Here is a 16,513-nt window from a genome sequence, read left to right on the forward strand (position 1 = left end):
AAACTGTTGCAAGATGATTCCTATACTGTAGCTTTTTTGTAAACAATGTTATAAAAGATGTTTCTAATAGGGTGTAAAGAGAAATTGTGAGATTTGCTTGCTATGCTTCTCAATGAATTATGGTGAAATGCAGCTACATCCAAAAGCCAGAGGGCGCTCTTGTGCAGAAACTCAATATAAGCCGCATAAGTAGTACCATTTATACATGCAGCTTCAGGGATCCTTATAAGCATATTTATATGGCTGTTCTTCAAACCTTTTCAGGTTTTTTATGATGATAAAGATAATAGTGTAATGATTATGTTTGACAAGTGTTGCTTTTTCAAATGCATGTTATAAATCACTCAAACTCTGTGATTTCAGATTCATAGGGACTAACTAATGGTCAAAGAGCCGTAATATATGAAAGAGATGTGCATAATATCGCCTTTGCGATTCAGTATCGACATTGGATGGGTATTATTAGTGTGTATCACCATTACACCCCTATAATTTAAGTATCTGAAATGTTAATCAACAGAAAAAAAATTTCACCAAAATACAAAAATCACCCATGTTACGTTTGGTGAATACAGTTGTGTGTAAAGTATCAACATCAAGGTTATGTGTTCAAATTATTGAATTCTTGTCTTTGTTGCCATTTGCTATCTGTCTATGCCATTATTCTACTATGCCATGGTATTATCATAGCAGATTATGAAAAAAAAAAAAAAAACGATTGATTCTCTAGTTACAAATAGGCAACTACAATTTAATCATAAAATCATTACTATGAAAGTAAAATAAGTCTGCAGGTGATACAGTTTGGTTAGGCAAGGCTAGTATGTGGCTTTCTGAAACCAGACATGTTTATTTGTATGCTGCTGAGAATTAGTAGAAGTAAAATGAAAGTGGAAACTATAAGATGATTTTGTCTATTCGGGGATTTCCTGGCTTTGTTGCATTTATTGGCTGAAAAAAAAACAAAGCGGTGGGTTGCATGACAATAGCCAACCAGAAAAAGCATATTAAACTTCTCTTTCATTTTCACCTAAGAGCTTCAATTGGTAATGTCTAAAACGGTGAAGCTTTTTCTGCTTAAATTTTAATTAAAAAGTTGAAAATGTTTAAAGGATAACTCTGGTATTTAACACTTTGAGTCTCATTTCTGGTTTGTTTTGGATGAACTACAGTGATGGACACTGAAAGTTTGACAATGGGTCGTGTCTTGACTTTTTGACTTGTTTAGAAGCGTCTCTCGACTGCTTCAGAATAACACTTAAGTGATTTTAAACAATTTAACCACAAAAAGACGTTAAAGTGAGCAATTTTCTGTACGCACAGACCCCCATGCGGTTGAATGTGTCCGGTCCAACTCCAATTAAATGTGATTATACCTATGACCTTCAAAGATCTGGGGCCGGTTGCACCAGCTGTGCGTAAGTTACAACGTACCCTAGTTACGACGTAAATGGGCACTAAGTTACAACTTACGCACTACTAAATGTTTTTGCGTTGCACCATTAAACTTAGTTTAAACGTAACTATACGTTGTAACTTAATATTTACGGAAGCCTCTGTCCATGAATAGCGGTCTGAATAAGATGTCAGCCAGATTAGATCACATCGATGCGCTCGTAATTGATTATGAAGAGCCGCAAGTTCGTCAACGAGTTTTCAAGAACTGTTTTGTTTTCTTTGTATCCATCAATTAAAATAAGAATTTCTTCATGACTGAAATTTTTCTTCCTGTTTATTTTCTCCTCCATGTGTGGGATAGCTATTTTCAAATAAAAGTGTACTGTTCTGAGGTCAATAACGTTGGCTTTAATGTCTTTTTAACTTTCAGTTTAGGCTAGTCATAGGCCCTGTCCCAAATGGCGCACTTCATGTGGACTTTCGGTCTCGTGGCCTTAAATTGCGCGTTCTCGCTTAGTCTACGAGTCCGTAGGGTGTCCCATCTGTCATTTTTACGCTTTGAAGTGTGCTCATTAGCGCCTCCTTTGCCCCCTTGATGCGGTCTTCAGCGAAGCCCGCACTGCAGCAGGCTTCGCGCACTTTGCCAACCCAGAAGTCCTTGCGAAAGGGCAATCAGACCAATCAGACGACGGAAGGGAGGAGTTCACACTGACGGGCAACTTCTCTACCTATTTCTGGTGTGATGTTCGAGTCTGTCTTAAAATACGACTCTGGTGCACCCACGTGGACTCGCATCAAGGGTCCCTAAAGTCTGGACTACGTGATGTCATCAAAGTGTGGACTCTGAGGAGGACCACAAGTCCGGAGTGTGCCATTTGGGACAGGGCGAAGAATGTGTTTGAAATTACGTGCTGTTCAGACTATTTCCTGTTTACCCATTATAAGGCTTGTGATTGGGTTAAGAAAAATAGACGTCCTTCTATGCGCCAACGCATTACTTTTACGGAGAGCTTACGATCTACTAGCTACGTTCTGCCTTAAGAACAAATGGTGCAACCGAATAAAGTAAAGAGTTAGATATAAACTAGCTAGTAGTTACTAAGCCTCTAGTTTGGACTTTACGGCCAAGTTTAAGTAAGAACTTAAGAACGACTGGTACAACCCTACCCTGAACTCTTGATGTATAAAGTTGAGAGAGAGTTGCGCTACTGTGTCTCATACTGTAGTCCATTAAAATACATTTGACGAATAAAGCACTGAAAAACAACGTAATTTTCACCTTATGTGGAACGACTGTTTATGCTGCAGCCTCTTCCAGATTCGGCATTTGGAATTCAAAAATCTTGTTCAAAGCCCTGGTTCAAACACACGGAACACACATACTGATAAAAATTGTATACCTTGTAATAGACTGTAAAGTATTTTGGATAGAAGCATCAGGCAAATGCATAAATGTAAGTGAAATGTGCTCACTATAATATTGAATTGTAGTGTGAGAGAAATAATAAACCTTTATGTGTATTAAAATATTAAAATGTAACTAATGTTTATAATCTTTTTTCTAGAAGTGCAATGTAATGTAAGCATGCTGCATGTTGATAAAATGTCAAGGTTGATGTAGGTTTACCACCCATCCTGTATTTTTAAGAGAAGGACAAGAACTTCCTGTTTTGAGTAAACACATCTGCTGTGGTTAGAATCTAGTGGAGGGGAGAAGCTGTGAAATGATTCATATGAAACTTGGTCGTTAAAGAATCAGGCACTAAATACTCATTGGTACTCAAATTGGGGGCAGAGAGATGGTGTCAGGGGTGCCCCAGTTTTATAACATTTTATAAAATACATAAATTTATCATAAATTCTGTGTAATTAAACCTCAGAAAAATAAGGGTACTAACCAACATACATTGTATGATGTTACACATGATGTCATTGATTGCGATACAAAATACCACTGTTGAAATATGACAATTATGTTACTGTCTGGACCTTCATTTTGAACATTTTACACTGTAAAAATTCATTGTTGCACTTAAATTTTTTACTTTAATCAACTTGAATTTACATTTCATTTCAACTTTCTTGACTAGTGATGAGTTACTAAATTGTAAAAATAAAGTTGAAGTAAGTAAAAGGTACAGTGTGTAATTTTTAGAAGGATCTCTTGAAAGAAATGCAAAATAATTTACAAAGGTGTATAATAAAGCAATAAGCCCCAAGAAGCAGTGGGTTACCAGTGCATTTTATAACAGCTAAGGGGCGTTGTTAGGCACGACGCGAAGCTGTTATAAAATGCACTGTAACCCCACTGCTTCGCGGGGGTTATTGCTTTTATAAAACTGTTACTTCATATGCATAACGTTAGCGGGATTTTATAAAATAAAACACAAATAAGCTGTAATTATATTAGTACAAATATCACTCTTCCGCCAAACAAAGTAGTTCCTCAGAATCAAGTGTGACTGAAACAGAGCGCAGTTCCCAACCAACACAGACGCAGCAAAGACACAATGAAAATATGATTTAAAACTGTGGTGTTTGTCCGGTGGTGGCTATCGTAGCTTCTTTATGCATTTCAAAAGCGAGGGTTGGGCAGTGGACTGAGTCATTGGTTGCAATTTGCAACCTCACCACTAGATGCCGCTAAAATTTACACACTGCACCTTTAAGCGTGTTACTTTTAACTTTAACTGAAATGTTTTTTATGATGATACACATTACCTTTTGATATGTTACAAATCTCTCATATTATTTACAAAACTATTTTTGAGATTGATGACACTGCACCAAATAATGATGAGTAGGCAGCCAATAAGCACTCAGAATAGATGGGAACTGCTTTAAGACTCTTTATAAATTAACTGATTATTAGAGATCGACCGATATATCTGTTTTCCGATATTTCCCCCGATATTTGCGCATTTTCCGATGATCGGATATCGGTTTTGTAATATCGGATTGACCGATAAACGAGAGAATTGAAAATTGCGCGCTGGACGCATCTGAGGAGAGGAGCTCACAGCAGCAGAAGCAGCGTGCACAGCAAATATGAAGGCAGAGTGACGCGACTTCATTAAAAGGTCTTTGAGTATACTTACTTTGCATATTTGCAGGCATTTATAACACATCTTATTTGTGCATTAATGTATGTGTAAATAAGTTGATTTATTAAAAGCAATGTATGTAGCTTGTCCAAGAATAGAGACGAACTCACAGAGTCACACTGATCCATCAAATCCGGTCCCATTAACTACGTAGATTTGCATGAATAAAACAGCCATGAATTAATGCTTGGTGGAAATAAAACAGCTAAATTAAATTAATTAAATTAAAATTTTTCTGTTATTAATGCTTATCATTAGCATTGTAAAATCACGTTCATATTGCTGTTCACTTACCGGGGTTGAAGCCATTCAGTCCATTTCTGACGAAATTATAGGGGTGTTTGCAATGGTCCATGTATTGGGAATATAGTTTCTACATTATTCATTAAATTAATATTATTCTTCACTCTTTCAGACCCCTCTATTTATGACTTTGTATGCAAAGAGGGAGTGATTATGATGATGATTATTATTATAAGGGTTTGTTCAGTTCAGTCGTGCTGTAGTAATTATGTCAAAAACAGAAGTATAACAGTAAATAAAAATCGGTTCAGCATATCGGTAGGGCTGCACGATTCAAGCTAAAATGTGAATCACGATTTTTTCCATGGGAATTGAGATCCCGATTCTCTCACCCGATTCTCTTTTTTTTTTTACAAAAACATTTATTATGCACTTAACTAAAAAAAAACCGTGCTACAGGACTTTCAGTTATAATAACGTGTCTTAAAAGTCTCTTTCTTATTTTAGACCCCTTAAAATTTAGAGTAATTTAAAAAAATTTAACGTTAGCTGTTAAATTGCACCTGTGCTTTTTGTACTATCAAACTGGCCAACCTTAAAACTTTAAAAACACTAACGTTAAACCTTTAAAAGACTAAACGTTCAACATTTTGAGGCATCAGAGAGAAACGCAGACATGTAACAATGTTCCCCTCATGCTAAAAACCCTTTCTAATGGAGAACTTGTGGTGGTGACACAGAGGCCGTTTCTCAATCTGAAGGCTGTAGCTTCTATGGAGGTCGCATTTCTAAACTGCGCATCATAATTTCAGAATATTAACAATTAACGTTATAAAGATGACTAATATTTTTAGTTAATAATAAATTGTTGAAGTATGTTTATGACTTGCGAATGTAATGCTCCGTTAAAGAAATAGTCTACTCATTTTCAATATTAAAATATGTTATTACCTTAACTAAGAACTGTTGAATCATCCCTCTGTCATCTGTGTGTGTGCACGTAAGCGCTGGAGCGCGCTGCGACGCTAAGATAGCATTTAGCTTAGCCCCATTCATTCAATGGTACCATTTAGAGATAAAGTTAGAAGTGACCAAACACATCAACGTTTTTCCTATTTAAGACGAGTAGTTATACGAGCAAGTTTGGTGGTACAAAATAAAACATAGCGCTTTTCTAAGCGGATTTAAAAGAGGAACTATATTGTATGGCGTAATAGCACTTTTGGGAGTACTTCGACTTGCCTGAAAAGTCCGCTCCCCTTCTCACTCTCATAATGGGAGAGGGAGGGTGTTACTGCGCCGAGTCGAAGTACTCCCAAAAGTGCTATTACGCCATAAAATATAGTTACTCTTTTAAATCCGCTTAGAAAAGCGCTATGTTTTATTTTGTACCACCAAACTTGCTCGTATAACTACTCGTCTTAAATAGGAAAAACGTTGATGTGTTTGGTCACTTCTAACTTTATCTCTAAATGGTACCATTGAATGAATGGGGCTAAGCTAAATGCTATCGTAGCGTCGCAGCGCGCTCCAGCGCTTACGTGCACACACACAGATGACAGAGGGATGATTCAACAGTTCTTAGTTAAGGTAATAACATATTTTAATATTGAAAATGAGTAGACTATTCCTTTAACTCAAATGAACCAGGCTTGATGACGTATACAGCCTGCATATGCGCCCTCCGGAGGTTCCAGCCTTCCTATTAAGGTAGGTCCTGAGGTAAATAATTTCCTTGCCTTCTTTCGGAACCATTGTTGTTGCATCTTCAGTTTCTCCGTCGCCACCAGGATTTTCCACAATGACGCTCGTTAATCCTCTCTTTTTGGTGAAAATTGCCGCTCCAAATCCACCAAGTAAACGACTGTGTTTAGGTCTGCCGCCTTGTTATACGTCACGCGAGTGACAGCGGAACGCCGCAAATGAGATGAGAGAGAGGAAAGAAACGATCGGGTCTGATTGGTGAATGAATAGTCTTTGGTTTTACCTGTATGAGTGTGTGTTAGCAAGTTTGACTGATATTCTTGGATTGTAATCTAAATACTTGAACACGTAAACGCAGAATCTGAATACAGGGAAATACTGTATATGCAAGTGAATCGCCGTCATTTAAAATGAAGATCGCATACCTGTATGAATCGAGATTGTGATTCTTTTTCGATTAATCGTGCAGCCCCACATATCGGTTATCGGGCATATATCTATAATATATCTAACAGTATATTTAGCTGTTTTGTTGATTAATGTTCATGTTTGCAAGGCAATGAGCAAATGAAGGCTTACTGTCAGACTTATGCTATATAAAGATTGGGTAAATTATGTTGTTAGATTGAAAATATAGGAATTTATTATTCCATCACAACCCCCATTTCCATCTTGTACCATTTGCATTCCTGTGCTCATTGACTATTGGCAGAGTCGTTCATCCAATGGGGGTTAAAGGCGATCTAAATTCTAAACTTTCTTTCTTTCATTGTTCACTATCAGGTAATATTTCACATACATTGGAAACAGTTAAATGTACGTGTACTATTTACGATTTCATGCATTTATAGTGTAACCATTTCAATTGTAACTTTAAGTCAGTACTGTTAATAAACCTTTTCATTTACATCTGTTGTTTAGTTTTGATTTAGTGTTAATACTTAAACGCTACATATGTACATGTTCCCTACATATTGCAATACAATATATTTATATTCTAGCAATGCTTTCCAACATATTTTGCTATTATAACTGCACTTATTTCCGTCATTGGTATAGGTTGCAGAAGGGTTATAATTGACAAGAAATACACTATCTTGCTGTTAACATTTCCCAGTCATTTCGGAGTTCCTACAGACTGAACCACTGTAGTGAATCCACCCTTACTGTTTGGTGCCAAATCCCGGGAACGATTGCAGTTTTGTTCTCCTTCTTAAACTTGAGTTCCCTTACAATGTTGTGTATAAGTTTGCACAGTGCCAAGTAAAAGTCTTCATACGTAAGGCACCTGATAAAATATATCTGTTTAATTTGATATAAATGTTTACTTGCTATCAACATTTTGCTTATGGGGAGATAAGGCTGCTGTGCAAAAAATAGCTACAAGTACAATGTGAGGGAAAGATGCAATACAGTAGGCTACTTCCCAAAACCTGAACACATTCTCAAGTTGAAAGTTACATAGAAGAATACATACTTTCATTTGTAGACTGATTGTACACAGACAAGCCGAAGTTTGAGTTGAACAATTGATGCCATTAGATAGGTACAAAGGAACTGATGTAATCTTTCTGTTTAACAAGGTTTAAAATATCATTATTGAAATTCCATAACATGACATTATAAATTAACAGCATGTAATGTTTAAAGCTACATAACTTGTGGAACAACATTGTTTCGTTTATTAAACCAAGTCTGCTTCACCACGTGTGCAGTCATGGCCTAATGGTTAGAGAATCAGGCTTGCGACCCGAAGAGTTGCCAGTTTGAGACCGGGCCGGCAGATTGCGACTGAAGTGCCCTTGAGCAAGGCACCTGTCCCCCATTGCTCCCTGGGCGCTACAGTGATAGCCGCCCACTGCTTTGAGTGTTTGTGTGTTCACGACTCATTGAATGGATTAAATGCAGAGGTCACATTCCAAGTATGGGTTACCAAATCATTTTCACTTCACTGCTTCAGCACTGATGAAGATAATTTCGACCAAAAGTCACCCGAAGTGAGAAAATGATAGATGAGATATTCAAAAAATAGGTATAGGTTGAAATTAGTAGTTGTGCCAATTATTCATTGTTGCAGTTTTGATAGTTTGCCCATTCCCCTAACTACGACCAACAGATGCCTTTACTATTAGCGCCTCTACAGGCATCAGGTGAAGGTTAACATATTAGGGTATGAAATTATATTTTGGGATAGGCTATAATTTTGTTATAATTATATGTATTGGAATAGGATTTTGAATTTAAACTGCCAGGATTAATTGCATTCATAAGGTATTTATAAAAATGTATAAATATGATATAAAACACAGCATTCAAAATAGTCAAAACATTTTTTAGGTATTTCAAGTGTATCAAGGTCAACCGATCAAATTGTATTGTTGCTGCAACCTGAGCAGCCTCCTAGCTGCTACAAGCACACTCTGAAAGTGGCGGTGGAGGGTAGGAAACACAGCCCCTCCCCCTGCCTGCAGAAGAGTGTCTGATACCAGGCACTGTTGTGCTTTTCAACCACATGGGGGAGCTGTAAGTCATTTTTACATGGAAACTACATAGTGTTGCTTTAACTGTATTTTTTTTTGTTATGAAAGCTTAAATCAAAACAAACCAACTCCAGTTTTGATTTCAACATTTTAAAGAAGTTATCTCGTTTTGGAACCAAACTCTTCATATACGTAGCCATAACATGTTTGTTGTTCGTGAAGTTATAATCCCCCTATTAAAAATAAAGGTAGGAGTCTTTTTTTGGATGTCCAATTAAAAACTTATTTAAGGATTCTTTAGACATAAAAAGTAAAACATAAATTAATATTTTAGGAACTTGTGACTGAAAGCTTCTTTGGAAATCCAAAACTGGTTCCTCTACTGCAGTATCGTTGTGTAAAAACTTTCATTTTTAAGACCGCACACTTTTGATATGACTTCTTGGAAATGTTTCTGAAATGTTTATAATGTCTGAGAGAAAGGACATTTCACTGTAAAATGAATGTGAAACCATTCAGTTAATCTGTAAAGCAGAAAACATTTTAGGATAACATTTTGCCAATATAATGCATTCATTTATTTAGCTTTGTTTTGGCAATTGACATAAGCAAATAAGAAAATATATCAAGTGAAAAATGTTTGATAATTTCATTCATTGATTTACCATTATAAATTGTATATTCACAAATGTGTGTTTCAAATGCATAAAATCTGATTTTTACCAATTCAAATTGTGTACAACTAAACTCCATTATTCTCCAAACTAATTCTTTGTAGTTAAAGTTGTTTTACCTTTTAATTTTTCATATTAGTACTACTTAACCTGCAGATTCTTATCCTTTTATATCTTTAGCTTCATTTACATCAGTATTGCTTCTAAAGTGATTAGGCTGTGTGGGTATGGGTTTGATTAAGATTTGTTTATTTGTCATAGTTATTCTTTACACTTTAAATATTTACTTTTATACCTGCTTTACCATACATTCCAGTATCTATTTGACATGGAAAAAAACAATCAACTTGATTATGAATTTATATGAAATTATATGGAAATGTGTTACTGGAATTCTTTGGATTTTGTGGTCTGCAAAATCAGAAATACAGCAACTTCCTCATCTAACAGTGTCTATATAAATAGGAAGAAACATCAGTTTGTCACCAAGTCAGGGTGAAGAGCAGAAGAGATTTTCTCCTTTATTCCAGGTCATTGTGTGACATCTCAGCCATGGCTGTAGTGGACAGAAATGTCGTTCTGGAGGCGCTTTCTGCTCTTACAGGTTCTACTGTGAAGCCCTACAGTGGAAGCAAAGGATTTGGATATTCTGATGAACTCAATATATTAAATTTTATTGCTAATGCCCTTTTACAAGAGAGCCTGAGATCCACCAATGCTACAAGAAGGGCTCAGGCCTCGTCTCTGGCTGCAAGCTTCAGCACAGCTTTACGGAATGAGCTGTTTGTGAACATGGATGAATTCTTTGACCCACAGTATGACTGTGATTTCACAAACTGTCATGACAATTCAGTTTGCTGGCGTGGTAATGAGGCATACAAACGCCCATGTGGATGGCGCCGCGTTGCTCTCAAAGTCGTGAATAAGTATCCTGATGGAAATACCTGGTTGGGTCCTGATGGATGGAGGAGTCACTCAGTGGTTGGTGAATGGCCCGTCTCCTATCATGGAACCAGCATTGAAGGTGCTAGAGGGATCGTGACATCTCATTACAAAGCAGGTCCCAGACACCAGTATGGACGAGGAATCTATTCAACATATGACCTCAGTCAAGCCTCTGGTTACAGCAGGGAATTTACATCCAAAACCAATGGAAAAAGGTACAGAGTCATCATGCAGAACAGGATCAATCCAAAAATGAGGAAAGTGTGTGCCAGAAAGGACTACTGGCTGATTGAGGTTCCTGCAGGCACCTCACCTGCAAAAGAGAAGGAGATTGTGGAGAAATCAATCCGTCCGTATGGGATTTTGCTGAAGCAGGTGTGATGGAGCCATCTTTTAACATTACTGGTCATCAGGGTGAATAAGTAGAGGTTTAACACTTGTGGGATTGTAATAATGGTAACTTCTGGTTAATATTTAGATTTTGTCTTTGATGTTGTTGTAGTGGTCCCACTTTATATTGGTTGTCTTTCAGAAAAAAATATACAATGTACCTACTGTTTATCTTTCCTTTATTAAAAAGATCATGTCACTCAAATGAAAATGTCAAAATAGTGAAAGCGCATATTACAGTATAAATCTGTTTATATTCTTGCTGTGTAAAAAATAAGGCATGTTAGTGGTGTATATGTATTTTTCAATGATCTACTTTTACACTTTGTCTGAATAATTCAATTAAAAATTTTGCAGCCCTTTTATATGGTGATATTAAGGATGATTGTACAAGTGAAAAATTTGCTTGTTAATAAATGACAAAATAGTTCACAGTATTAATGATTTCTAGTGGTCTTCTGATGACAGAATGTACAAAGTGTAAATAATGGCAATTGTTAGCAAACACTGCTAAAATTCAAAACAGCTTTCTGGTAATAAACTTTTCTCCGGTTAACATGAGCGCATGACTGGAATTGGGGGGTGGATGGGTCCAGGGAGTGAATCTCAAGGAGGACACCGTTTAAAAAGAGGATTTTATATCTTATGCATTTGAACGTTTCAAACGCGATATTGAAATGTCATACATGTGCTGGGAGGGGAGCATTGGGTTAACACCACAAAATGTCATGGGTTCAAACCAAGGGAACACACATATTGTAAAAAATAATGCATACTAATATAAGTCACTTTGGATAATGGTGTGCCTAAATATAGTTGTTTTTTCTGCATTTTTGCATCTCAAAAAATATATATAATGTCACAACTGTTTCCATTAACTTATTTTCTTGGAGAAGAGCAACACAAGTAATTAATTAATCCTGTTTGTGCATATTCGTATCTTATTTTTGTAAATGAAATGTTTAATTTCATCTTTAAAAATCTGTTGAACTGAACTTATTCTAAAACAGTATAGGCCGACATAAGCTGGCACAAATGCACAAAATTTATTCATGAAATGTTTATTACTTTAAGCCAGTAGCTCTCAACATTTTTGTTGTGTGTTGGGTGCATCCTTTCCAGGGGCGGCGTTTGCGTATATGGCAGGGTATACCTAGCATTCAGACAAAGCACCAGAAAATCCACAGGCTATATATTTTTAGTAGAACATATCTAAACATTGGTACATCATTAATAGGGATCATTTACATGTGTTTTCGACTTCATGCTATAACAAATAACCGACAAGCGGATGACATCAAAGTGCCGCGAGAGCGGTTCGAAAGCAAACTGTTCCGATGATTTCTCGACTCACCCTCGCGGTACTTTGATGTCATCAGCGTGTCGTTCTTGCAGGCAAGCTTGAAGTCGAACAGTGGGGTTTCCCCTGCAGGAGGTGTCATGATGACCGCTGCTGTTATAAACTTTATTTTCGCAAGTAAAATCCTTTGTTTTTGTTTTAACATTCAAACAGACTCATGGTTCTCCCCCACACTTGCGCTATGCTAAATACATTATTCCAGAAGTAATATGATTTGTTATCTGTGGATAAATAAACACTGTTCCACTGGGAAATTGTAGCGCGGTCAAAGTGAATTGTATTAATTATTTGCGCGCATTATTACGGTTTTTGTATGGGCACTTGTGCAATAAAAACTGCACGACGACAAAAGGTAAGACTTGTTTTTGCATTTAGCCCTGTTTTACTATAGTGTTTTAGTCGGTTAAATGTGCTCTATCACATCATATAAAAGTCATATTGTCTGTTTATAAGTGTAATTGGCGGTTGTCATGACAAGATTTGTGAAGGGATGTCAAAGTATGTTTTGTTTTGATATTGGCTTGTTTTAGTTTATCGGTTGCTGTAGTTGCACTTAGTTAAACAACCAGGATTTCTATTATTGTTTTTCATTTGTATTTCTTCCGTTTTGTTGTCAGTAAGTGTATCCGTGCAATTTTACTATGATTTTGTACAGGTTGGTGGAGTATGTACACACATAATGTAGATTCGTTATTTGAGAATGTACCCTAGGGTTTCGTGAAACGCCGCCATCGATTCCTTGGCTTTAAGGTTTGTTTTTAAAAACTAGTTAAATGTCCTACAATAACTAAGGCCCGGTCCTGGATTAATCTAAACTCTATCCAGAAAACCGCCCGTGATGTTACATGTAATTTGGATGCACAAACAGCTATGCTAAAGAAATGGTGAAGTAAAAAGCATAGCAGCTGCGCAATTATGGCCTAATATTTGTTTACTTTTTTTATCATTTTCTGAAATTGAAAAATATAGGTTATGGACGTTTAAAGGTTATAAAATAAACTTTGACTTGTGCTTTTTAACACACACCATGTATTAATTCAATGTTTATTAAAAAAGAAAAGGTGCTTATTGGTTGGTTTTGACCTTTGGCAAAGAGTATAGAAGCCCTTTGGTGAATTGGTGGGATTCGCAGACTGTAACGCTTGCGCATGCGTACTTGCGTTGGGTTATAGTTTTACAATGATCAACACGTTTCTTTCTGAACTAATGCATGAAATCCAGTTTGTCTAACATATAAAATGCCATGATTGTGAATGGTAAACTAATAAATCAATGACAAATAATTATCAATTAATTTTAAGAATAACCATTACTGTTGAAAGGCATCAAATAGTTATTTTTAAATACTTTTCAAATAATTACTTGTCTGGAAGCATTATTTCCCAAATAGCGTTTCGATACACTGAAGTTTTACATTGGATTACAAAACACGAGGGATAAAATGTCGGTTTAGCTGTTATGCTGTAAATTTAACGTTAAACTGCGAGTTCTGACCTCACCTCTCACTTGATCTAACCCAGAGGTCACCGGCTTGAAATTGCATATTACAAATAAACTATTCACACACGCGACTGTACCTCCATCTCACCACCAGAGGTCACTCTCACTCCATGTTTAATCAAAGCGTGGCAATAACAAAACTCTCCTTTAGGATCTCTTAAACATAAATTAAATTAATACATATTTCCTGTATTTTAATAAAAAGAGTGAAAAATAAATATGGAATAATTATAATAAAAACATTAAAACTTTGCTAAAATTAAACAAAGCTGATGGTTGTGGTGCACTTTTTGCACAGTACTGTACTTTGAAAGCAAAGACATGATAAGCATCCCAAGATTTTTCACAACTTTATTTTATATCCTTTTTTATCCTGTGTTTTTGTTATTTGTGTAACACCTCTTCTCTAAATCAGAAAAACCTCGTCTTCTTATAAAAAATGAAAACAAATAACACAAACTCTCTCTCTCTCTCTCTCTCTCTCTGAAAAAAAAATCACTTTATAAATAACAAAAAGAACTGAAAACAAATCAGCACCATATCAAATACTGAATCTATATTCATGCATTTATAGTTAAGTGAGACCTATCACGCCCTCATCTTCTCAGCACCCGCCGAGGATCCCGTCCATAAGTGACGGCGCCCGTGGGTTTAGGGCCACCATTCCAATTCGTACGGTTCAAACGTCGCCCATCTTCACGATAGGAGTTCTCATGTGAAGCAATGGGGAAGGAAAACAAAGGGGAGCTGTTTGCTGTGAAAGAGAGAACGTTAATTAGGAACAAATACTATGGGAATAGAAATACTGGAGGTCTTTGTTAAATTATTAAGATTTCATGAAACCTGTAGGTCCAGTAGATGTTCCATAATTCTGAATGTTAGGTGTGCTGCCCTGAGCTTCTGATTTGACCTGCTAGAATGTAAACAAGAATATAAAATGAACACTACATCTGTAGTATTCACAGTGCTCTTATCCTTGTGCTTTTTAACTCACATGAGTGTTGTTTACTAGGTTCATTTTAGCCAGCACCTCTTGGTTAGGTTCACTGAAATTGGGAACCTCTGAGAAGATCATACAAAACCTTCAGAGGAGGAACAAGACACTGTCAGCACAGTAGATGTATGTATGTCCATATGTGACCCTGTCTAAAGTCTCAATCTAATAATGTGATTAGGAGCATCAAAGTTTGATATCACTCATTGATTTACATTTTTGAAATTTACTATATTAAATACTAAAGTATACTACAGTATTTTTTCATGTATGAAAGTGTGCACATTGTTGTAAAGAACTTACTCTCCAATCTTTTGGATATCTCCTGTTCTCCCAATATACAGAGTAAGACAGCCTTTGAAGAGAGTTGTATATCTGAAATTGAACATTTTGAAGAAAAAAGATCATGCTAAGCCCTTGCTCCCATTTATGATAAATGTTATTAAGATGATGTAATGCAATTGATTTCCAACCTTAATTCGATGTATTGACTGGATTTACTAAATTACTAAATTAATTCAAATGGTCACAAACTTTTAAATTCTCACCCTCTGTTAAGTCGGATTATGTCTCCTGTTTGTATGAGGCCGCCAACTTGGTCCCACACTGAAAATGTAATACTTCCGGTCAAGTCAGCCACTTTAAATGAACGGATTTCGTGTCCAACCTTCGTCTTTGATACTCGACCTCAAAGAATCACAGTTAATCAAATCATCATAATACCATTAATCATATTAATTCACACAAGAAAATCATTTTCGACGATTTGTTATCATTAAGTTTTATTCGTCGATATAAACACGTTTGATGAGAGTAACAGAGAGCAGGTCGCGTTTGGTCGACAAAACAAACGTTTCCCACTTATTTTTCACTTACCAATTTCCAGAACGATGAAAACTAAATTGATATTTTTTAATCCATGTTTAACATCTTTAATCAGACACGTATTTTCGTTGGATGCGTTTGCCATTTTAAAAAGTTAGGAAGACAACGCAAACTGACGAACTGACAGGCAACCCACAGAATGATTGTGTTCACTGCTATTAACAAGGCCTTATAAATTGATTCAGATTCGCAGATTTCTGAATGGATCTTTCTCCCAAATTTAACAGCGGGACGTGAACGGTTATGTTTGTACGCATCTTGCTGAAGTATGTACGCGAGTTAATGCATGTAATGTCGATCTTGTAACGCTAAAATAAATGTTAAGAAATATACGGTTTTTAGATTGAAAAGAATAAATTTCGTCACGAACAGGATTCGAACCTGTGCGGGGAAACCCCATTGGATTTCGAGTCCAACGCCTTAACCTCTCGGCCACCGTGACTTCATGCCTCAGAAGCGGGAAACCGTCAAATTTGAATATCACAAATGCGATTTGGGGAACTAGATCGAATAATACATGATTTTTGTTGAAATGAGATTGTAATCTTAATGTGGATTTCCTATTGAGTAGTCGCATGAAAATTCAACCAAATTTTAAATTAGCACGGCATTAAAAAACACATTTGCCTATAATTTACAAACAAACATATCGACATATAATAACGCCACACATATTTTGAAGATTTATTGTTTAGTTCTTTAGTATCGGTCTGATATAAACATTTAAAAACGCTTGTTTTGTCTTTACGAAGCTCAAGTATAAATGTTTTATGTTGTGTTATCCTGCATTTAAACGCCAGAGGGCGCGAGAGCCTAAGGAGCCGTCTTTAAGGTCA

General features: G+C 36.3%; 2 protein-coding genes and 1 non-coding gene across 4 annotated transcripts; 1 reads left to right on the plus strand and 2 right to left on the minus strand.

Annotated features, from left to right (window-relative positions):
* The first annotated feature begins 10,023 nt into the window (after positions 1–10,023).
* On the plus strand, positions 10,024–11,366 carry LOC141282398 (uncharacterized). The gene has a single exon (XM_073815281.1). The coding sequence runs from the start codon at positions 10,156–10,158 to the stop codon at positions 10,927–10,929; it is 774 nt and encodes a 257-aa protein (XP_073671382.1). The 5' UTR covers positions 10,024–10,155; the 3' UTR covers positions 10,930–11,366.
* A 2,758-nt stretch (positions 11,367–14,124) lies between these two features.
* On the minus strand, positions 14,125–15,900 carry nabp1b (nucleic acid binding protein 1b). Of its 2 annotated transcripts, none has more exons than XM_065293996.2 (6): positions 15,669–15,900; positions 15,341–15,479; positions 15,096–15,167; positions 14,793–14,880; positions 14,642–14,708; positions 14,125–14,552 (listed from the first exon to the last, which is right to left on the minus strand). In XM_065293996.2, the coding sequence occupies exons 1-6, from the start codon at positions 15,760–15,762 to the stop codon at positions 14,395–14,397; spliced, it is 618 nt and encodes a 205-aa protein (XP_065150068.1). In that variant the 5' UTR covers positions 15,763–15,900; the 3' UTR covers positions 14,125–14,394. The 2 variants fall into 2 exon arrangements, with proteins under 2 accessions (XP_065150068.1, XP_065150067.1); XM_065293995.2 differs by having other exon boundaries at positions 14,642–14,711; positions 15,669–15,897.
* Positions 15,901–16,037: 137 nt separating this feature from the next.
* trnas-cga (transfer RNA serine (anticodon CGA)) lies at positions 16,038–16,119 on the minus strand. The gene has a single exon. It is a non-coding gene; the product is annotated as a tRNA-Ser (tRNA).
* Between the last annotated feature and the right edge of the window lie 394 nt (positions 16,120–16,513).

The sequence above is a fragment of the Paramisgurnus dabryanus genome, chromosome 7 (assembly GCF_030506205.2).
Source record: "Paramisgurnus dabryanus chromosome 7, PD_genome_1.1, whole genome shotgun sequence".
NCBI classification, from domain to species: domain Eukaryota; kingdom Metazoa; phylum Chordata; class Actinopteri; order Cypriniformes; family Cobitidae; genus Paramisgurnus; species Paramisgurnus dabryanus.

What these genes read in the sequence shown, in the direction of transcription:
- nabp1b (XM_065293995.2), bottom strand. Translation starts at nt 15,762, where the DNA reads ATGGCAAACGCATCCAACGAAAATACGTGTCTGATTAAAGATGTTAAA. An exon ending in TTTCATCGTTCTGGAAATTG is followed by an intron (nt 15,480 to 15,668) that starts GTAAGTGAAAAA and finishes TGATTCTTTGAG; the next exon opens with GTCGAGTATCAAAGACGAAG. An exon ending in GATATCCAAAAGATTGGAGA is followed by an intron (nt 14,881 to 15,095) that starts GTAAGTTCTTTA and finishes CCTCCTCTGAAG; the next exon opens with GTTTTGTATGATCTTCTCAG.
- LOC141282398 (XM_073815281.1), top strand. Translation starts at nt 10,156, where the DNA reads ATGGCTGTAGTGGACAGAAATGTCGTTCTGGAGGCGCTTTCTGCTCTT.